The 23,214-nt window shown below is 38.6% G+C and overlaps 1 protein-coding gene across 10 annotated transcripts in view; it reads right to left on the bottom strand.

Moving 5' to 3' along the window:
• LOC133276330 (transportin-1-like) overlaps nt 1-23,214 on the bottom strand; it is a 92,424-nt gene that overhangs the window by 20,439 nt on the left and 48,771 nt on the right. For 9 of the 10 annotated variants that reach the window (XR_009745825.1, XR_009745824.1, XR_009745826.1 and 6 more), the window contains exons 5-14: nt 19,915-20,021; nt 17,750-17,883; nt 15,586-15,667; nt 14,762-14,884; nt 10,407-10,525; nt 8,367-8,427; nt 6,959-7,124; nt 4,419-4,571; nt 3,107-3,332; nt 1,992-2,163 (exon numbers count right to left, since the gene is read on the bottom strand). Coding sequence is in view for 7 of the 10 variants with exons in the window: in XM_061467048.1 (XP_061323032.1) it covers nt 1,992-2,163; nt 3,107-3,332; nt 4,419-4,571; nt 6,959-7,124; nt 8,367-8,427; nt 10,407-10,525; nt 14,762-14,884; nt 15,586-15,667; nt 17,750-17,883; nt 19,915-20,021 (1,343 nt within the window). In the remaining 3 variants the exon portion in view is untranslated. Of the gene's footprint in view, nt 1-1,991; nt 2,164-3,106; nt 3,333-4,418; nt 4,572-6,958; nt 7,125-8,366; nt 8,428-10,406; nt 10,526-14,761; nt 14,885-15,585; nt 15,668-17,749; nt 17,884-19,914; nt 20,022-23,214 lie in introns of those variants that run through there. The other variant, XM_061467052.1, reaches the window with a different exon arrangement.

Genomic DNA, 23,214 nt, shown 5'->3' on the forward strand with positions numbered 1-23,214 from the left:
TTTAGGATGAAAATACATCAGCTACTGAAACACACCATTGCATACTAGTTAGAAAATTGATATATTAAGAATTGATATGTTCTACTTTTTAAGCAAAAGAAAATTGATATATTGTAATTTAATCCTTGTTGCAATATGTAGAAGTAATAAATTATGTAGAAGTATTAGATTTTACAATTTATGTCTTAAGATTTTTTGCTGAGTCACATAAGTACCTTTACAGAATGAATCTTTTCCTCCAGGTTTAGCTTTAGTCTAGCAACATTTAATAGCTGTCTGGGGTGTTACAAATCTATAGGATTGCCTCAGGGCCTACAGAAAATGTTTTTGCCAGCAATGCAATCTGGCTGTTCATCTGCCATTTCTCAACCATCTCTCATTACCCTGATGCTACAACCCTATCCCCCCAAAATTCCTGAAACCTCCTGGAGCAACTACCTATCCATGAAGAAAGTAATTTTCTGTCCCTCCAGAAGGGTGCACTAAACAATTCTGCATAAAGATGTTGCATCTTTCCACTGCTGTCACAGTCACAAGGACATGAAGCAAAGCATCCCTGTAGTACTGTTGCTCCCAGTAAGTATCCAAAGAGCCAATACATGCTGCCAGCTAATGCCATGTCCAAAGACACAATATTCTAAGTGACTGAAGAAAGTCCCACCATCACCAGGAGCTCCCATTTAGCCTCTTCCTGGTGATATCAAATGTGAATCTGGCCAGGGCCAGATAGACATTGGGAAAAATGTCATTTGATGGTGTGGAGTCTTGGAAAGCAAGTAAAATTTCATGGCAACAACACAAATTGTTTTATTTTAGTGTGTCTATGTCATGTGAAACACTATAGAGAAATAAAAGAAATTTCAATACTGTCCTGGTTTTGGCTGGGGTAGTTATTTTTCTTCTTAGTAGCTGGTGCAGTGCTGCGTTTCAGCTTTAGTCTGAGAACAGTGCTGATAACACACCAATGGTTTAGTTGTTGCTAAGTAGTAATTACCCTGATCGAGGACTTTTCAGTCTCTCATACTCTGCCAGTGAGGAAGGGCACGGGAAGCAAGTAGGAAGCAGAGACAGGACACCTGACCCAAACTAGACAAAGGGATATTCCATACCACAGCACGTCATGCCCAGTATATAAACTGGAGGGAATTACCCCGAAGGGACCAATCGCTGCTCAGGGATGGGCTTTTTTTTAGGAGGTGGAGGGGGATGGTGGGGTGTATTATTCCTTCCTCCCTCTATTTCCTTTTATTATTATATTATTTTACTTTATTTCAGTTATTAAACTGTTTTTATCTCAACCTGTGGGTTTTTACCTTTTTTCTGATTCTCCTCCCCATGCCATTGGGGGGGGGAGTGGGAATTAGCGAGTGGCTGTGTGGTACTAAGTTCCCAGCTGGGGTTAAACTACAACAAATAGCCATCATTAAGATATACATGGCATGCATACAAATCCTATTAAAAAACTTATGTACACTACAAAAACCCACTATATTTGCCTGCATGTTATCTGTGCTTTGTCCAAAGGATTCTGTGTTTTTATATATAAAATACATGTCTGTCACACTCTCTGATAAAGCAATTTCTAATAATGATGTGCTCCAATACACTGGAAAGACACACAGAGCAGTTTAGCTATACTGAAAGTGGTTACAAAAAAAAAAAAATAGTCAGTAGAAATAAGCACGCACATTCCACCAATTTCTTTAAAGTCCCATTTCGTATCTATATTGATATATGTATCTCCTCTGAGTTGAAAAATTCTGAGAATGAGGAAAAAAAAAAAAACCACAATAATGAGAAGCACATTTCATAAGCCACCACATATTTGGTAGTTGGAAAATTACATGCAGTCCATGTATTTTACATGTAAATAATTATTATTGAAGCCTACACAGAAAGGTCAGTATTTCTGTTTTATAACATATAAAGCACATGACAAAAAACGCCTACCCAGTTTTTCAATATATGACAAGTGCATAAGGTATACTCACTGGTTTATTTAGATGATGTCCTACAGAATCTGCTAGAGTTCCTATAGCATCATAAAGAATGAGCAGGTTTTTATGCTGGTATTTACTAAATGCGAAGACCAAAGTGTCAAGTATATATGCAAGATAAGGAACAAGCTCTGTACAAGCCTCCTCTTCTAGAGTAGCAAAGGCACTGAATGACAAAAACCCCACCCCAAACAGGTCAGTCAGTATCTTGGAAAAAACAAAACAAGACCACCCCAAAATGCCCCAAACTACCCATTTCTGTTTAAACACAGTGCTGTATTTAAACCTCAAATTCATCCAAGGTATGTTTTCAAAAGGGTGTTACTGAGACAAAATCAATCTATTTTGATTGAACACAAAGATTCAGCTCTTATATTGTGATAAGCAAAATTTTAAATTATTCCTGTAAAACCAGTTATATATACATGTTACAGATCTAATTCTGCTTTATAAGGAAACTTCCTTGGCAGTCTGCTGTGTACACTTCTGCCCCACACAAAATGACACATGAAAGCTTTATTTGCTGAACTTCCTGCACAAGAGGTGTACCCATTTCATTAATGGTGTGTCCATTCTTTTTTTTTTAAATATTAGCAAACAAGTGGGAGAAGGGAATCTTACCTCCAAGGATCTCCTTTCAAGAGAAAGGGAATATCCCTTGAAATAACTGCAACCCAAATGTTTTGGTAATCCTGAGCTAATTATATACAACATCACTAATGCAATGATAGGACAGTTTTCCTTTTATCATCAGTATTGACCTTGTTCATAGGGCATATAAAAGCCAGATTTCTGGTCAATGAAACTTAAAATATTGAATATAAACAGCTGTCACATACAGATAATTTCTTTTACTGTAAGAGATTGTTTAGTTTGGTGATTCATATATTCTAAAAACAAAGTGGACAAAAGAAATACATTTTATTTTAACTCGAAGTAATTTGTGACTTCTTCAGAAGAAGCCTAACCTACTCCAATTTAAAAGGAAAAAACTAAAACACATTAAGAGCTAGAAATGCAGTCATGTATTCATTGATAAAAGCATTACATTTGTTTCCCATGAAAAAGCAGTGTCATGGATAATGCTTTTTGCTTAAGCTTTTGCTCACCTGCAGGCAGCTTCTTGTACTCTCTTGTTGGTATCCAGAATACGCTTTAGCAACTCAGTCATTAATGGCTTCAAGTATGTGTCTGGGGGTTGACTAACTACCCAGTGTGCATAGCGACTAAGAGTCCAACATGTAATGGAGCGCACAAGAGCCTTTTTGTTAGAGAGGCACTGAATAAGGTGAGGGATCAGCTCAGGAAGATATGGAATCATACCCTGCATGCAGCCTAGAAGGAAAAATAAAGCTATTACAGTACAAGAATTATAAAACATAACTTTTTGCTGTTTCCTAGAAGGTATGCATTTTCTTCCTCTATCATGTAGCAATAGATCTTAACATTATACAAATTACCTAATTTATGCTAAGTCCTAAAAAGGAACCTCACCATAAACAATAACTGAAATTCCCAATCAAATTTACATTCATTTCAACTATATTTCTACTTCAGTGCTTCCCCATTCTCCAGAAATTGTGCTTTATTAAATGGAGTATAGCAGGAACATCCAAATAATATTAGTTCATAAAGCTTGAAAGTCTTATGCCAGTCTAGTCAGAGTGACCAAGACAACAAGTAGAGAAAGATTAAGCCTTGATAACAAATAACCATATCATTAAAAAGCATTCCTTAAGAAATCTACAAACTTCAAGTCAGCAAGGGAAGTAATACACTGAGATTTGCCAGAAGTACAAACTTTTACCTTACTTGACTTGAAATCAAAATCAACAAAAATGTTTTCTAGCAACAAACAAAATGTATGTTAACTAGGTACCATAGGAAAAGAGTTAATCTAGGCATGGACCCAAACATATTCCTTAAGTTTGCAAAAATGGACAGGAATGCTGGAAATACGGGTAAAAAGCCAAGTCTGTGAGTAAATACAAAGAAATGGAAGTTATCACATTTAAATCAGAGAACCATCCACAAAAGCAGCTCAAGGCACTGAAGTCACAGGACTGGTCTCCCTTTCTAAAAACAATGAATGAAATGTAAGGCTCAAATTCAATAAATATTCCTGTTATATCAAAATCAAAGTAGTACTTTATAAGAAACTTATAAATATATGCCGCAGAGTTAAAAAAGAGGAATAAAAGAAACTAAGTTATGCCTTATGTCTCCAAAAGATGCAGAGATTTAAAACTAAAAAATTAAATAACTGCAGTCACCAATGAGCAGATGTAGAGATTAATCACTAAACCCAAGTCAGCTAAAGACGTATACTTGTTTGCATAAGTAAATTCACCTAGAAGGAATCACAGAGCTGCTTTAGAATCAATCAAAAATTCCACAACTTGACATGCACTGTTGCCTTACCTTCAGCAATTGCTCCAAGAACAAGGATACCAGATTCTTTAACTGCCCATTCGGGATGGAAGAGCAACTCCTTCAAAAGGGGCAAGATGTGTGGCAGAAGTTCATCACGAAATACATTAGCCAAGACATCTAGAGCAGCAGCAGAACATTTCCCTGAGGGGAATTAACAGCAGTAAACTGCTTATTACAAAAACAGTTGTAGTTAGACAAGTATAATCCTCATTTTAACTTTGAGCTGCCAGGGCATTAGGAGGAAAGATACTTCCATTTAATTACAATACACTGGGATCCACTGTGCTCTGGTACAAAGTCACAGCTCTTAGGAAAGCCAATTTCGCATCATATTTATAGCCACTGAAAGGACTTATACACTTGGGATATTACAACACTTACCAACAGGAACCATGTTATTATATTTCACCATTATATACGCTACATAATTTCAGGATGGTGTAACAATACAGAAAGGGGAAGGTCTGTGACATAAATGTCACATACTGGAGAAACTAAGGAGAAATAGCCTAAAACTATTATCAACTGATTAAAAAGAAAATGTTCAAACATGATCCATGTCTCAAAGCAAAAGAGGCAAAATCATCAGTCTCTAGAGACTGAAAGAAATTTGTTGACCTCTGCTCTGAGCTTTTATATCTTACCCCTAATTTTGTGATGTACCAATAGAAAGAACACCACCTCAAAATTTGTTTGAAAGTTTTTAATCACATATTTTTAGCACAAAAAAGCTCAGAAAAGAATAACTTCAGCACATGATTCAGAAATCCTTACTCTGTTTTTCTGTTGTGGTGCTATCATGTCTAGAAAAATAATGCTCGTATTAAAGAATTTATACTGCCTTTTCCTTCTTTGCTTATTATGATTTCAGTTCCTTCTTAATGTCAGAAATTATTCAATTGGAACAAAAGTATATACAAGGCTCAGAACAGATCTCTACTGCAAAGCAGTAATAGACAGCACAGACCCCCCAAGACCAGCACCTACTGCTTTAAGCTAAGTCCGTTTCAGCTTTCTACTAGAAGAAAAGAAGGCAGGCTCCCATATTTAGTAACCAGGTCTCATTAGTAACCAATGTTGCTAATTGTCAGGCTATGCTGACATTTCCTCTCTGTTCAAATTGGAAGTCAAATATAGAACACTAGATAAGTAATAGGGCACACAGTTCTGAATTTAAGCTAATAAAAATTCTTTCAAGTCCAGATGACATACATCAATCAGATTTCTTAAGTGTTCTGTTCTCTCTCTTCCCTAGTTAGCTTTAGCTTCTTCACCATCTTAACAAAAACTGTGGACCACAGGTGCATTCTGTCATTTCAGCTATGTTTTTCAGAAAATATGTATTTAATTCTGCAATATGTACATACAATAATGACCACAAGAACAGCATTATGAAGTTAAAACTATTTTAAACAATACTTTACAAAAGCAAGCATATTTGTGCTTATTTTCCTCTAAAATAATAATAATTTAAAATTTTAGATATGCCTCAAAGTTGTTGTCCTGGGTTCAGCAGTAGCAGTCATTTTTCTCCTTCTTGGTAGCTGGTGCAGAGCTGTGTTTTGACTTTTGGCTCGGGAACAGAGCTGATAACAATGATGTTTTGGTTTGGCCAAGGACTTTGTGAGCCTCATGCTTTGCTAGGGAGGAGGGAAAGCCAGGAGGAAGCAGAGACAGGACACCTGACCCGAACTGACCAAAGAAATATTCCATACCACAGCACGTCATGCCCAGGATGTAACTGAGAGTTACCCGGAAGGGCTGGGACTGCAGGGTTGGAGGAGGTATGGGTCGGTGCTTGGTCGGGCTGGGGGGGGGCGAGTTATCGGTTGGCTGGTGGTGAGGTGATGTATTCTCTTCCCTTGTTATTTCCTTTATCATTGTTATTATTGGTGGTAGCAGTAGTGATTTGTGTTACACCTTAGTTACTAAACTGTTCTTATCTCAACCCGTGGGAGTTGCATTCTTTTCGATTCTCCTCTCCATCCCTCCGGGAGTAGGGGGCGGGAAAGAAGGGGGGGAGTGAGTGAACAAGCTGTCTGACTGGGTTTAAACTGCGACAGTTCTTTGATCCATAAGCTTCAAGGCACATTCATCTACACTACATCAGAACTACTAGTAATGGCTGTCAGTAGTAGCATGTTCAAATGGAGGAAAAAAAAAAATATTATCACACAAACCAGATTAGAGGGAAGACTGAAGTAAAATAAAGCATTATTAAGCTTCCTCAAGCTAAGAACAATGAAAATTCAAAATCCAAAGCTTCTGTTGAATTACATCCAAGTTTATGTTTGTAGCTCTATCGGCCATATTTGAAATAAGATTACAGGTGGCTAGCTTTTGTCAATACAGTTATATAGCAAAAATATCACCTAAAAGGCACACCCTCTGCCCCAACCACCAATTATATCAGCAGATAGTTCTTTTTATATTCAAAAGCAAAGACTCAGTATTCCTATACACAAACTGACACTTGTATTAAGCAAATAGTTATATTTTAAAACATTTTACACATTACTTTGACATACTTAAATTCCAGTCAGAAAGAGTATCATCATCATGATCACTGTCATCATCGTTATCATCTTCAATACCATCTTCTTCATGTTGCTGAGCTACCGTCCGTGAACGATGAAACCGAGGTCTTATATCCTGTTCACTATCTGGAATAGCTTCATCTTCTTCAACATCCCCCTGTCATCAAAATATTTATCAGATGAACTAGTGTAACTATATTGCTCAAGGAAGCTCAGAATGCAGTTTACACTTAGTTAAAGATTTTATAAGAATATGAAAGAGTCACATCACTCTTGTGCTGCCAGCTAACTAAATATACCATTGTTCCTGTATTCTGTTACAGTATTGTCCTGGGTTCAGCAGTAGCAGTCATTTTTCTCCTTCTTAGTAGCTGGTGCAGTGCTGTGTTTTTAACTTAGGCTGGGAACAGTGCTGATAAAACACCAATGTTTTTAGTTTTTGCTAAGTAATGCTTATTCTGATCAAAGACTTTTTCAGTCTCATGCTCTGCCAGGGAGGAGAGGCACGGGAAGCTGGGAGGAAGCAGAGACAGGACACCTGACCCAAAATAGCAAAAGGGGTATTCCATATCACAGCACGTCATGCCCACTATATAAACTGGGGGGAGTTACCCAGAAGGCCCAGATTGCTGCTTGGGTCAAGCTGGGTATCTGTTGGTGGGTGGTGAGCAGTTGTATTCTCTCCCCTTGTTATTTCCCTTATTATTTTTATTGGTGGTAGTAGTAGTAGCTTTGTATTATACCTTAGTTATGGGACTGTTTTTATCTCAAACTGTGGGATTTACATTCTCTTGATTGTCCTCCCCATCCCTCCGGGAGCATGGGGAGGAAGAAGGGGGGGGAAAGTGAACAAGTGGCTGTGTGGCTCTGTGTTACTGGCTGGGCTTAAACCACGACAAGTATTTACCAGAAAAATGACAGGAAAATAGAAGCAAGAGAGGTAAGCTAACACAAAAGCACAAAGTAGCCTTCTTGTTAAGAAATTATTCTTGATAAGAATGAATTATAGAAGGGAGAAGAGAGAGAAATTCTAGTATGCAGACACATTCTAAAATGTGATGGAAAAAGCTGTGAAGTTCAAGGTAGAAGGGCACTAAAATGAATTCTGATAATTTCTTTAGGCTGCTTTGCTGCAGTAATTCATGGGTAAAAGTATCCTAGCTCTGACAAAGTTGGGTGGAAGGGGACAGGGGCAAAGCAGGAAAGCCCACAGATTATTTTCCAACAAACATGGCAGCAGTCACATTTAGTTTTTGGAACAGCACACCTTGCCCCAGAAAGCTAAATCTCAATTGAACAGATGGCAGACCAGATCTGGCCTACCAACTCAATCATTCTGATTTACAAGTCAGAAGCCAACCAAATATTCTTCCAGAGTATAAAAGAAATCGGTGCTTACCTTCAACAGAATAATATCTATCTCTGCATATTTCATACCATTTACCAGCACAGGTATCAGTCTACAAAGAAATATTGATATATGTCAATAAGGGAGACCCTGGTAATTACCAGCCTGTCAGTCTCACTTCAGTGCCTAATACAACTATGGAGGTCATTCTGGGAGTTATTGAAAAACACTCGAGAGACAATGCAGATGACTGCAGGATGGGCTCATGAGGAGAAAATTCTGCTTAAGAAAATTTCCTTTTATGACAAGGTCACCCATCTAGTTGACCAAGGGAAGCCAGTAGATGTGTGGGTTTTGAATTTTAGCAAAGCTAAAGGAGGTATCCTTCTGGACAAAATGTCCAGCACACAGCTAGACAAGTCCATAATATGTTGAGTGAGCAATTGGCTGACAGATTGGACTCAAAGGGTTATATAGTAAATGGGGTTATATCAGGCTGGCAGCCAGTCACCAGTGGGGTTCTCCAGGGCTCAATTTTAGGGTCAATGCTCTTTAATCTTTTTATAAATGATGTGGATGCAGTGACAGACTCAATATATTCTCTCAGATGCAGCATATTCTGCAATTCTGCAGCTGAGGAGTATTGTTTCTGAAGGTACTCAGGCCAGCAATAATATTCACACATCTCAAAGGTGCATTACTGCCTGAAATTTTATTGAAAGGACAGTAACTATTCCAATTAACACACATTCGTTGACATTTTCTGCAGCATACTTTATGAAGTATGCAGGAGCTATATATTTTTTAAGAAAGCCTATAGGAACAAAATATTAAACAATCAGGCTGGATAGGATCTTGTCTCACTTAATATAAAAATAATTTAAGATTATCATCAGGTACTGGCAAATTTATATAGCTCCCTAGTCAAAAAGGACTTGCCAACAAACATGATGCTGAAAGATATGTAACGTTACTCTTACCTGTTTTTCTAGAAACTTAAATGTTCCTTAAAAAACCCACCACAACCAAGGATGAAGCTGTTGCAATGTCAATGTTCATGTAGCCCAGAAGATGTTTAAGTTTTATACTGAGAAATTGACAAGTATTAATATGTGGATATTTAATATAAAAAGTAGAAGTTAAGAAAAAACATTTTAAAACTTAAAAATAATTTCTCATAACATTGGCTCTCCTGTTTTCAACTCCTATTCCTGCATGGCTACAGTAGGTGTTTTGATCTCAATTCTCTGCTAATTGCTTATGAAAACTGAAATTTTGATAAACACCCCCTTTTTTTTTAAAAAAAAAGCTTTACATCTAAAATGGTCATTTTTGCTGAAAAGAATGCATCTCTTCTCTCAATATTTTGATTGGAAGAAGAGAATAACAGACAAAAATGCTCTAGTATTTTCAAAACCCTTCCATGCATATGCCAAAGCCAGTCTCCATTTACTGGGAACATTGAAGAATTCATTTCCTATTGCAGGAGTATTCATATTAGTCTGGAAAAGTTATGAGCACTGTTGCAGACATACAGATGTTTAAACCTCAAACACATCCCCTATCATGCTCCAGCCTCTGGGAAAACTGAACAGTACAATGGGATGTTAAAAACTATACTGAGAGCAATGGGTGGTGGGACTTTCAAACATTGGGATACCCATTTAGCAAAGGCCACCTGGTTGGTAAACAACAGGGAATTTGCTAACAGGGCTGGCCCAGCCCAAGCAGAATTTTTACATACTGTAGAGGGGCATAAAGTTCCTGTGGTGTGCGTAAAGAATCTGCTGGGGAAGACAGTCTGGGTTATTCCTGCTTCAGGTAAAGGCAAACACACTTGTGGCATTGCTTTTGCTCAGGGACCTGGATATACTTGATGAGGCAAAGGACACAGGTTACTTCTGGAGCTGACTCTGAAATCCTTAGAAGTCTTTTCAGTGACCTTTGTGTACAAGAACTAGCTACAGAAAACTCCTTCTAAGCATACAAGAAGTTAGATACAGTCTCCATAAGACTAACCAGGAACAAGTCAACTGAAGTTTAAAGATGACTATTTCAAATTAACTAGGAGTTTTAATACCTAATACTTACTTAGTAAGATGCCGACATAATACATCTTTACAAATTGGCTGGTCAGCCAAAGTCAGCCAAAACTCACAAGCCTCCAAAGCCACATTTTCATCTTGGTCCTGGGTCCTTTGAAGCATATACTACATAATATAAAAAAAAATAAAAAATACTTCTGTAAGTTTTAAGGGCCCAGAAGACACTATCAATATTGGAAAATGTGCTTGCAAAAACAGACTACACTACCAGAGTAATTTTGTTTCTTTGGGGCAAGAGGAAGAAATATATATAAGAGACTATTTAAAGCTATGGTGAGAATAAGCCTAGAGACTTTATTTCTTAATGCCAGGTGACTCATATTCTAAGTTTCTTAACTGCTTTTGTGAGAACGCTATTATGAAGAAACTACAGACAGAGACCCAAGATAATAAACAGCAGTTTCCTGAGAATAGGAATGTGAACACGCAAGTGAAATCTAATAACTGAAATCTGTTAGATCAGTCCACTCCTGATGTATCCTGTTGTCATGTTCTCAAAGGGAGGAGAAAAAAAAAACAACAAAAAAACCCCACCAAAACCAAAACAAACAAAAAAAACCCACCAAAAATACACATCTGCTCATGTAGAAGTACATGCTCAAAAACCCCACTGAAATCAAAATTCAACCATTCCTATATGCTCCAGGAACTTGGCAAGAAAGCTAATACTAAAATTGCCTGCTTCAAAAGCATGATGCTGGCCAAGACCTTCTGTCTTTAAATCACTACTGCATCATTAATATTCTTAACTACATTAAAAGTGATTCTCCGTAAGCCTTTTCTTTAGGTTTATGGATACAAGTTTCTTTTTAAGACTTCCTTCAGTTACAGCAGCCACCATCAGCAGCATTCAGCTTGGAGGTATTCAAGCTTCAAAGGGGCAAAACCAGACCCATTTGAATGTTGAACAATAGTCAGTTCTGGGATATTACATTTGCACATACCAATGTGTATACAGAACTGGAGAAAACAGTAACAGTACACAGTAGCCCTGAAATGGGGGAGAGGTCTAAACTTTGTTACAGAACAAAAATCCACTACTGCTGTCTTCTGTAGAGAAGCAGCTTGGCACTAGTTTTCCCAGCAAAATACCAGATATAGTAAGAACACAGTCTTGATTTTTCTTCTGGTTGGTGACATCATTTATACCTGCAAAGTCCTTACTGATCTTAGGAGGGTGAAGAGTCAGAGAAGTTATCACTTGTTGACAATAAAATCTCCAAAGCTTTAGTCTCTCTCAAAAAAAAAAAAGACAACAACCAAAACCAACCAACCAAAAGAAAAAAAAACAACACCTAAGAACCAACTATACCTACTTGTAACATGTTACATGAGAACATGAAAGAAATCCAACACAAAAAGGAAGCCTAGAGAGGGTGGAAGCAAGGACAGGTAGCCTGGGAGGAATACAGAGTAATTCTCTGAGCAGCCAGAGATCAGGTTAGGAAAGCTAAAGCCCTGACAGAATTAAAACTGGCCAGGGACATGAAGGGCAACAAGAAAAACTTCTATAGGTACACAGGGAATTAAAAGAAGACAAGGGAAAATGTAGGCCCTCTCCAGAAGGAAACGGGAGAACTGGTTACCCAGGACATGGATAAGTCCAAGGTACTCAATGACTTTTTTGCCTCGGCCTTCATTGGCAACAGCTCCAGCCACACTGCCCAAGTTCCAGAAGGCAAAGGCAGGGAGTGGGGGAATGAAGAAACACCTGCTGTAGGAGAAGATCAGGTTTAAAATCATCAAAGGAACCTGAAGGTGCACAAGTCCATGGGACCTGACAAGATGTATCTGCGGGTCCTGGGGGAACTGGATAATGTAGTTGCCAAGCCATTATCCATCATATTTGAGAAGTCATGGCAATCCAGTGTAGTTCCTGCTGACTGTAAAAAGGGAAAAAATAAATCCCATTTTTAAAAAAGGAAACAAGGAAGACCTGGGGAACTAGAGACTAGTCAGTTTCACCTCAGTGCCCAACAAGATCATGGAGTAGATCCTCCTGGAAACTATGCTGAGGCACATGGAAAATAGGGAGATGGTTGGTGACAGCAAAAATGGCTTCACTAAGGGCAAATAATGCCTGACCAGTTTTGGTGGCCTTCTATGATGGGGTGACAGCATTGATGGATAAGGGAAGAGCAGCTGACATTATCTACCTGGACTTGTACAAGGCATTTGACACTGTCCTGCACGACATCCTTGTCTCTAAACTAGAGAGACATGGATTTGACAAATGGACCACCCAATGGATAAAGAATTGGCTGGATGGCCACATGCAGAGCATTGTGGTCAACAGCTCCATGTCCAAGTGGAGATCAGTGACGTTCCTCAGGGGTCAGTACTGGGACTGGTGGTGTTCAATATCTTTGTCAGCAACATGGACAGTGGGATTGAGTGCACCCTCAGCAAGTTTGACAACAACACCAAGTTGTGTTGTGCAGTCAACACACTGGAGGGAAGGGATGCCATCCAGAGGGATCCTGACACACTTGAGAGGTGGGCCAATGCAAACCTCACAAAGTTCAACAATGCCAAGTGCAAGGTCCTGCACCTGGGTCAGAGCAATCCCAAGCACAACTACAGGTTGGGTGAAGAATGGATTGAGAGCAGCCCTGAGAAGGACTTGGGGGTGTTGGTTGATAAAAAGTCCAACATGACTCACCAGTGTGTGCTTGCAGCCCAGAAAGCCAACTGCATCCTGAGCTGCATCAAAAGAAGAATGACCAGCAGGTTGAGGGAGGGGATTTTCTCCCTCTGCTCTTGTGAGTTGCCAGCTGGAGTACTATGTTCAGCTCTGGGGCTCCCAACATAAGAAGGACAGGTCCAGAGGAGGCCATGAAGATGCTCCAAGGGCTGGAGCACCTCTACTCTGGAGACAGGCTGAGAGAGCTGGGCTTATTAAGCCTGGAGAAGAGAAGGCTCTGGGGAGACTTTAGAGCAGCTTCCAGTGCCTAAAGGGGCTGACAAGAAATCTGGAGAGGCACTTTTTACAAGGGCCTGTAGGGATAGGACCATTCTATGATGTTTGCCAGGGCTGTTGTCATGGAATTCCAGACAACACGTAGGAAGACTAGAAAGCAGGCCAAGGCTGTCATCAGTTGTGGGAGGTGAAGGCAATAGGATTTGCATGATGAGCTTAAGCAACACTCTGAAAACAAGCTCTGAGGACTTGATACCGAACAAGCCTTGGGGCGATAAGTTAGGATGTTGAAAGATAGGAAATGTAACCAAACGAGCCTTGGGATGATAAGCCAGGATGTTGATGTAACAAAGAATTTCAGTTGAAGGTCAGAGGACATGGCAAGACGTGAAGCAAGAAGGTGGAACTGTCATCGCGTGAACAGAGAGTGATCGGCATTGTGATTGGACCATTGTGTGCGTGTTTAACCTAGGGGATTTTCACAGAATTCAATGAGATTGAACATGGCATGCTCGTGCATGTTGGGAAAGCACTGAACAAGGGGATAAAAGGGCTTGATTGTAATGAAGCTTTGTCTCGGTATCCTCACCAACCTGAGTCCGTGTCACAATATGCCACAATGAGTCACCTCAATTTTATGTCTCTTTAATGTCTTCGTCCAAAAGCAAAAAAAAAAAAAAACCAAAAACAAAAACCAAGAAAAACCACCTTCATGTAGTCTAGACCTAGCCCTTATGGAATTTGACACTGAGTTATGACCGACTTGTTCACGTGAAATCTACATTAGAAACATACTGATCTTTGCTATATTTCCAGTCTAGCAAGTAGTCTATGTAAAGGCAACTAGAAACTGCCAGTATTTCCCAGAAATATGGAAATTATAACTCAGACAGTTGAGCAGACAAAAACCATATGATTGGCCCTCTGGTAGGCAAGTCTGCACCAATCTAGAATGATAAACTATCAAATGACACTAACCTGTAGAACTGAATGTAATAGCAGGCAGTTTCATTAGCAGCTCAAAGAGCATCTCAGCTATGTAAAATAACATTCCTTGTCAAAAGATCCAAAAAAAAGGTGAGCTTCAATGTGTAAACTGGAGCAGTATCAGTACTAGAACTAGGATTTTTCACATGATCTTGTGGTCAGACAATGCCTGGCTGCTCCATGGTATGGCTGATCCTGGCTATTTTAGGATCAATTAACTTAATAAAGTATGAACAACTGCCATATACATTGTCAAATACAGTGTCAAGTTGGTAATTAGCCAAAAAGAAACTTTTGCAACCTCAGTCTTGAAGGAAAACAAAGAGTAGGCAAGCGCAAGAGTTACATACCTGTTCTGATGAATGCTTTTAATTTGTTATTATTTCTACAACCCCAAACATGTTACAGCACACAATCTGAGAAATGAGACTCACATCAACTATACTAATCATATGAGGAAGCAGGCGATCCATTCGAACTTCCAGCAACATTACCAGAGCACGGCAAACATTTTTACGTACTTCAGGCTCCTCGTCACCAGCCAGTGCAAAAAGATTCTGTTAGAAAGCAATATCAATTGAAAAGCATCAATTAATCTAGTTCAACTTGTATTGAAGTTGATATGACTGGCAAACTAAATATGCAAACATGTACTTCTGTACCCTCCCACCCCACACCTAAAAATACCATATTATTTCTTAAAGATATATGGTTTAGCAAATGAACTCTTCAGACTCTCAATGTGCATTGTTAACCAGTGTTCTGGTCATGTGTACATTAGACAGAAGAACATTATTTTTTTACCCTAAACATTAATGAAGTTCTGAAGCTAGAAAACTCCTTCAGTACATAACAGCAGTAAATAACGTACTTTAGATAACCCAAATAACACCCTTTTAATCAGTAGTAGTATTCCGAGAGACCCGTCATCCAGACTTGGTGACATGATGATCCCTTTCCTGAACTCTCCATCACAGGTAAGTGACAGACTGCTGCCAGTGCCTTTATGCAACAAGAGTTTCTCCTATTTATGAAAAGGAAGCATTTTTCAAAATATTTCTTGGGTTGGGAGAGTAATCTAATCTGAGCATAAGCATACAAAATGAACTTTGGTCAATGGGGATTGAAGATAAGAATGGGAAGACAGCAATGTCAAGTTCGGGTGTAGTGGTGGTTGTAAAACATTACTCAAAGCTTTTGATAAATCAGTTATGTAATTTAACTTACCCCCCCCCCCCAACCAAGAATGCACACTCACCTCAATAAAAGAATCTATGTGCAACATAAGAGCTTGAGTTCTGCTCATGATAAACTGATTGACACATGCAACAGCATGAGATCTACAAACGGAACAGTTAAAATATATATATTTTTTTTACTTAAACATTTTTTAAACTGTACATATGCATCAAAAACATTAGGAAGCAAATCACATTGCCCAAGCATCTTCAAGAGGCAAGAGGGAACAAATCTGCACATCTATACTGTTATCAAGAAAAATTACTAAACCACATTTTTAAGTACCACCTTATACTCCAATATATCCAATAAATTATTTTAAATAAAGTATTCAGTACATAAAAAACAGAGCAGGATGACTCTATCTGGCACTTTTGCTCCCAACAGTATGTAAGAATGTTCTGTTTCCATATATTACGATTATTGATCTTCTCTGATATTAAAAATTTTATACAAGTCAACATGGTGAAATTTTAGCACTAACGTAACTCCAAACATCTAGTCTGTTCAGACGTTTCTTGGAAAAAGTCAAAAATGTTCAAAAGTTGTCTCTTGACAGATTTAAACATAAAATATTTTACTGATACTACTAATATTCTTTATACTTCAGCACTATGTACTGAAACCAGGCTATGGGTCACCAGGCAATCTACTTTAAGTTGAAACTTGTTTTATTATCTCAAAGACACAAACATCACAGCAGACAAAAAGAAAAAGACTGTTTTTAATGTGATAAGGAAAAAAAAAGGAGTATTTTCTCCATCTTTCTTAGCTCCAATGAATTATTAAGCTTATTTTTCTACAAGTGCAAGTTCATGCTTTGTTATATATTTTTCTTAGTGCACATGCATTTTAGGTGAGTTTTCATATCTTATTTAAATCCTATCATGTTATATTCCTAGTTATACTCTTCCTTTCAGTCTGCACCATCTACTACCATTGGCAATAATTGCTGCCTCCAAGAATCTTTCAATACGATCTTCAAACAGGAGTTATAAAACTTATTTCATGTAATCACACTGAATGGTTGAGGTTGGACATTCTTGTCCAGTACCCCTGCTCAAGTAGAGACACCTAGAGCTGGTTGCATAGGACCACATCCCAACAGCTTTTGAATATCTGCAAGGATGGGGACTCTGCCACCTTCTCTAGGCAACCAGCACCTGATCAAACTCACAAGTAAGAAAAAGTATTTCCTGATGTTAAGGCAGAACCACATGTGGTTCAGTTTTTGTCCATTGCCTCTTGTCCTGTCACTGGGTTGCCCAAAAAGAACCTGGCTCAGTCTTGTTTACACCCTTCAGATATTTACATGCATTGACAAGGCCTCCCCAGAGGCTTCTCTAGGCTGAACAGTCCCAGCTCCCTCAGTGTTTCCTCATAGGAAAGAGGCTCCAGACCCTTCATCATCCTTGTGGCACTTCACAGGACTAGCTCCAGAAGCTCCATGTCTCTCCTGTACTGATAAGCACAGAAATGGACACAGGGCTCCAGGTGAGGCTTCACCTGAATGGTGAAGATCACTTCCCATGCTGGCAACACTGTAGCCCAGGATACCATTCACTTTCTTTATAGCAAGGGCACATCACTGGCTTATTTCAGGGTAAATGCTACTGTTCCTGTTGACAAATATTAGCAACAACAAGTTAATCTTCTTTTCTATACTCCTATTACTTTGGAGAGATTAATACTGTATTAAAGTAAAAAGATGCTGAACCCATTTAATTTGATTCAGCTGAAAGATAAAGAGCTTTCTAAGTGCAGTTAAAACAGAAAAATATTTTCTGCAAGAACTCAGAAACTGATAACAAACAACTTTTTACTCTCCTATTGCTGCAGTTGTTACAAAATAAATGTTTTCTAATCATAATATGAAATTTTAACCACAGCACTGCAGTTTCCATGATAAAATGCAAAATCCTAAAAGAAACAGTTTGATTTTCAAAGTCAAACAAATTTGAAATTTGGAAGATGCATAAAGAGGTGAGGCTGAACTATTAACTAAGCAGATAAGTGTGGAAATTAATGACGCATGAAATCTCTGTGCCTTCTCACAACTTGCACATGCAGCAGGATCAATTAAAAAAACTAAATATGCTTTCAAATGATCTACAAAATATCAACCTCACTGTTCATGTAAATAAATTTTTAACAGGTAACTTCAGTGCAAAACCCAAACCTACCTTATTTTTGGACTGCTGTGCTTGAAGAACTGCAAGAATTTAGGTATCATGATACTGAGTGGTCGGTCCAATACATCACTATCTAAAATTTCAGCAGAATCTTCACATATCTTCTGAAGAGCACCAAATGCACCCTGTTTAAAAAAAAACAAAACAAAACAAAAAACCAAAAACCTGCAAACCTCAAAACCTGTTATTTTACATTTTGAAGAAAGCAACATTTTAAGGTTTGTACAGAACAGGCAATTTTAGCACACCACCACAGTAAATGTAGCTAATGAAACATGGAGTTAAATTAAAACATCGTTAAAGCATTTTATTTAAGCACTTTATACTGTCATCTATAAGCTCTCAAATTATAAGTGACAATTTTAATTTTAGTATTAATGCTCATTTATTCAATCATATTTTTAAAAAAGGTTAAAAGCAAAATCTATTTGAAAACTAAATGACAAATTGCAGACGCATCCAAGTGAATTTCATATACAATTTTATTTCCTTTAATGGTTTGTTATAGGGCAAAAGAGAACTCTGGACATGATAATCAATTTGAGTTTCATTTCCAAGGGTTGGTGGTGGATTTTGTGGGTTGTTTTTTGCTGTTTTTTTTTTCTTCTTTCTTGAGAAAGTGGCACTAAAACACTACATAACAGCATGACATCTTGGACCACTTGTCATATCTCTAAGGATTATTTTATACAAAATGCTTCACAGCATCAAGTAATTAAAATTGTGTGTTCACAGGCTTTTTTTCTTCTCATAGTTTAAAAAAGTAGTTTTGTGTCCTGATTTCAGCTGGGATAGAGTTAATTTTCTTCCTAGTAGCTGATACAGTGCTGTGTTTTTGCTTTAGTCTGAGAACGATGCAGATAACACACCAATGCTTTAGATGTTGCTCAGTAGCACTTACCCTATTCAAGGACTTTTCAGTCTCTCATGCTCTGCCAGTGAGGAGGGGAACAAGAAGCTGGGGGGGAGCAGAGACAGGACACCTGACCCAAACTAGCCAAAGGGGTATTCCATACCACAGAATATCATGCCCAGTATATAAACTGGGGGCAGATACCTGGAAGGGATCAATCGCTGCTCAGGTTGGTGGGTGGTGAGCCATTGGATTGTGCATCACTGCTGTTTATTGTTTTGTTTGGGGGATTTTTTCCCTTTAGTTTTATATCTCTCTCCTTGTTATTCCCCTTTTCAGTATTAGTATCGTACTTTATTTTAGTTATTAAACTGTTTTTATCTCGACCCGTGGGTTTTACATTCTTTCAATTCTCTTCCCCATCCTGCCTGGGGGACGGGGGAAAGGGGGTGTGAGCGAATGGCTGTGTGGTGCTGAGGTCCCAGCTGGGCTAAAACCATGGTAATCTGGTATTTATTTATTTTCTTTCATAAACACTGAGCAAAAAAAGTTAATTTCACACTAGCCTGAAATAGCAGTGACAGATTACGTTTCCAGATTAAGTTATAAGAGGAATGAACAACACTACTTTTAAGTAAGAGAAAATTCAGGGTCAGCTTGATGATGCCTAAAAGATTGGGCATCACAAAATGGTAACTTTAGGACACTTCAGGTTTCATCCGAGACCTCATAGTAGCCTTCCAATATCTGAAGGTTTCCTACAAGGATGCCAGAGAGGGACACTTCATCAGGAACTATAGCAATAGGACAAGGGGCAGGACAAAGGGAAGTTTAGATTAGATATAAGGAAGAAGGAAGTTCTTTACTGTGAGGGTGGTGAGGCACTGGAACAGGTTGCCCAAGGAAGTTGTGAATGCTCCATCCCTGGCAGTGTTCAAGGCCAGGTTGGACGGAGTCTTGGGTGACACAGTTTAGTGTGTGGTGTCCCTGCCCATGGCAGAGGGGTTGGAACTAGATGATCTTAAGGTCCTTTCCAACCATGACTATTCTGTGATTCTGTGACTACCCATCTACAGTCTTATTCTGGTTTTATGCAAATAAAACATTCATTTGAATGAACACTAAGAACACAGAATGCAGATAGAATAAAAAGTATCAAATTTGACCCACTGTTCTCTGAAGAGATTATATATGTGTGTATACACACACAGAAAAAATACTAGAAATATATTTAGCATATATAAAGAAAGACAAAGAATAGTCAAATTTAGATTATAATCTATTTCAAAATAAGCCTCCTTACCTCACAGGTATTGTAATCTTCAGAATCCAACAGGCTGCAAAGTTTTGGTAAGAGTTCAGGCCAATTCTGTAATTCCCCTTTTGAAGCAATGGTTGTTATCAGAATGCCTAAGTGAATCAGAGGAATAAAGGAAACGAGATCTCATATATCTTCACATGTTTCACACCAATTTTTCTCATTTTATTCCTCTCAAAGATCTAAGGTGTTAAGGAGTTTGATGTTTTATTAAGAGCTAGCAAACATAAAAAGCAGAAGTACATTTCAGTACAAATGGTATTTAAAGGGCTTTGTAACGCAAAGGGAAGTTGTTCCTTCCTGCTGCTATGAAAGCCTGAGATGTGAGTAGTCAAGCACATTTCCATTATAAGGAAATAATCACTGCAGGGCAGGTTCTGCTCTAAATTTACTAAAAACTGTACAAATCTTGACCTCCAGTATACATAGAGTATCCACCTCAAGTCACCTCCTCTTTATTATAATACAAAAGCATGAACATTGGAAGCTGCCATTCAATAAACTTATAACCCAATGGTAAATTATGTGTTCACAACTTTACTATGCTTACTAAAAACATTAAGGACACATTCTAAGATGGAGATACCTACTAAGACCTTATACACTATGGCAGGTCATCCAGAGATCAGCTGTAGGGTTGGCTGATTCAGACTCAGCAAAAAGACAGGATGGCCCAAAGAATTACTAATTCAATTTCCAGCACATACAAAATCCCAGGAAAAAAACAATTCGGTGACAAAAATGGGGAAGGGCACTTTACAAACCAGGACTAACTACGACTCCATTTTGCCTGAACTAGTAATCTCCCAAGTGACAAGCAATGCAAAAAAAAAGCTTTCCTAATTTTTTCATTGAGCTAATCACAATATATCCTTTTTCTACAGAATATTAAAATTCTTGTTAAATATACAAGAATATAGGACAACATTACAGAGCAAAGGACATTCTGGGCAAGACATAAAGTTACTATGCATCATGTTTACTTTGATGCAATAAGGCAGAGAAACCAAGAAGACAAAGGGTAAAAGTGAAGATGGAAATAAAACACAATTTTACAACTCCAGAAGTAGTTTGTATCCAGTTGTCTTCATAATTGCAATTTAATAGAAAAGACTCCCAAAAGCCTATGGAGATATATGGAGTCTTAAAGGCAATATCTTCTAAATATTATGGCCCTGCAAAGAATATCAGATGCATTAACAGAACATACATATTTTACTGTTCCTGCATCTTAATGATCTACTTTAAAAAAAACAACAACCAAACAAAAAAACTGAACTTCATAAACAGAACTGTCATGGTTTAAACCCAGCCAGTAACTCAGACCCACACAGTCACTCGCTCACTCCCCCCCTTCTTCCTCCCCGTGCTCCCGGAGGGATGGGGAGGACAATCAAGAGAATGTAAATCACACAGTTTGATATAAAAACAGCCCCGTAACTGAGGTATAATACAAAACTACTATGGCTACTATTAAGGAAAATAACAAGGGGAAAGAATACAATTACTCACGACCCACTGACCGATACCCAGCTTGACCCGAGCAGCGATCTGGGCCTTCAGGGTAACTCCCCCCAGTTTATGTACTGGGCATGACATGCTGTGGTATGGAATACCCCTTTTGCTAGTTTGGGTCAGGTGTCCTGTCTGCTTCCTCCCAGCTTCCCATGCCCCTCCTCACTAGCACAGCATGAGACTGAAAAAGTCCTTGATAGGCCCTAGGGAGCCCTGTCCTCAGCAGGTCCTGCAGCCGAGCAGAGAGGGTCCCATCTGGGGTGCCAAATTGATTCGGAGAAAACTCCAGGAACAAACTTGCAAACAAAGTTTTCAAGCTGACAAGCAGGTATTCTTTATTGCGGTGCCGGGAGACAGGGGGGGATAGCTCCTCCTAACGTGTGTCTCTCAATTGCCACACAAGCCGTCTTTTTATAGCCACTGGGCATACATACATATTCATGAGGCTATGTATGGATTACATCATTTTCCAGAAAGTTCCCCGCATGCGTACAGAATTGTGGTGGTGGTCTCTGAGGGTTGTTTACTTCTTCCAACAATCTTCATCACTTCTGGCAGCCTTTGAAGCATGCACAGTAGATGCTCATACCAGCTTAATTGGTTCGTTAGCACCAGAGACATAATAATCCTCCTATCCTCCTACTTATCAGTTAGTTTAACTGTAGCCCATCCTGGACACTTGCGGTTCCCAGATACTCCTTATCCCTGTGTCCTGTTCTTCTAGACTGTTTTTCTTAAACTATGTCACAACTATAACAATTTATCTTGTGAGAATTCTCAGTATGTTCTCTAGCTGTACTCTATTTTTTTCTCTATGTATCATGCACCTCAGTAATTTTCCATTGCTACGGTTACAAAGCCATCAAACGTAATATTACTTAAATCTAATTCTAAAGGTTTCTATATTCCATTTTGTGATTTTGTGCCCCCTTTTTTCAGAGTAAACATCACTTAGCAAGAACTAAAAACATTGGTGTTTTATCAGCACTGTTCCCAGACTAAAGTCGAAAACACAGCATTGCACCAGCTACTAAGAAGGAGAAAAATGACTGCTACTGCTGAACCCAGGACAAGAACAAAATAAATTAATGTTCTTGCCTCCTAGACAATGTACTAAAATTGCAAAATTGTCTTCCTGACTTAGATCTGTAATAGGTTTGTAGAATTAACAGAAGGTGAGAAACAAACTTAAGAATCTATGATTCTGTAAGCATTTTTCAAATAGGCTTATTCTAGGCAGCAACAGGATAACCTAGGAAGGATCACTTCCAGATGTGTAGGCAAGAAGCCTACATTTTGTAAATGATGAAGAGACACTTGGGTGGTCTCCTCAGTTATGCTGCAACAGTTATTTTTCTCCTTAGTAGATAGTGCAGTGCTGTGTTTTAGACTTTAGTCTGAAAACAATGCTGATAACACACCAATATTTTTAATTCTTGCTAAGTAATGCTTACTCCAATCTGGACTTTTCAGTCTCATTCTCTGCCAGTGAGGAGGGGCATGGGAAGCTGGGAGGAAGCAGGGACAGGACACCTAACCCAAACTAGCCAAAGGGGTATTCTATATTCCATACCATTAATATATTCCATATATTCATGCCCACTATATGAACCTGGGGGAGTTACCTGGACGGTCCAGATTGATGCTCGGGTTGGGCTGGGTATCAGTTGGCAGGTGGTGAGTAATTGTATTGTGCATCACTTATGTTTATTGTTTTCTTTTCCTTTTCCCCTTTCAGTTTTATATTCTCTCCCCTTGTTATTTCCTTTA

This window comes from Pezoporus flaviventris, unplaced genomic scaffold (genome assembly GCF_033815535.1).
Source record: "Pezoporus flaviventris isolate CSIRO_AGI_PZ_B2104156 unplaced genomic scaffold, CSIRO_AGI_Pfla_v1 ptg000044l, whole genome shotgun sequence".
In the NCBI taxonomy this organism is placed as follows: domain Eukaryota; kingdom Metazoa; phylum Chordata; class Aves; order Psittaciformes; family Psittacidae; genus Pezoporus; species Pezoporus flaviventris.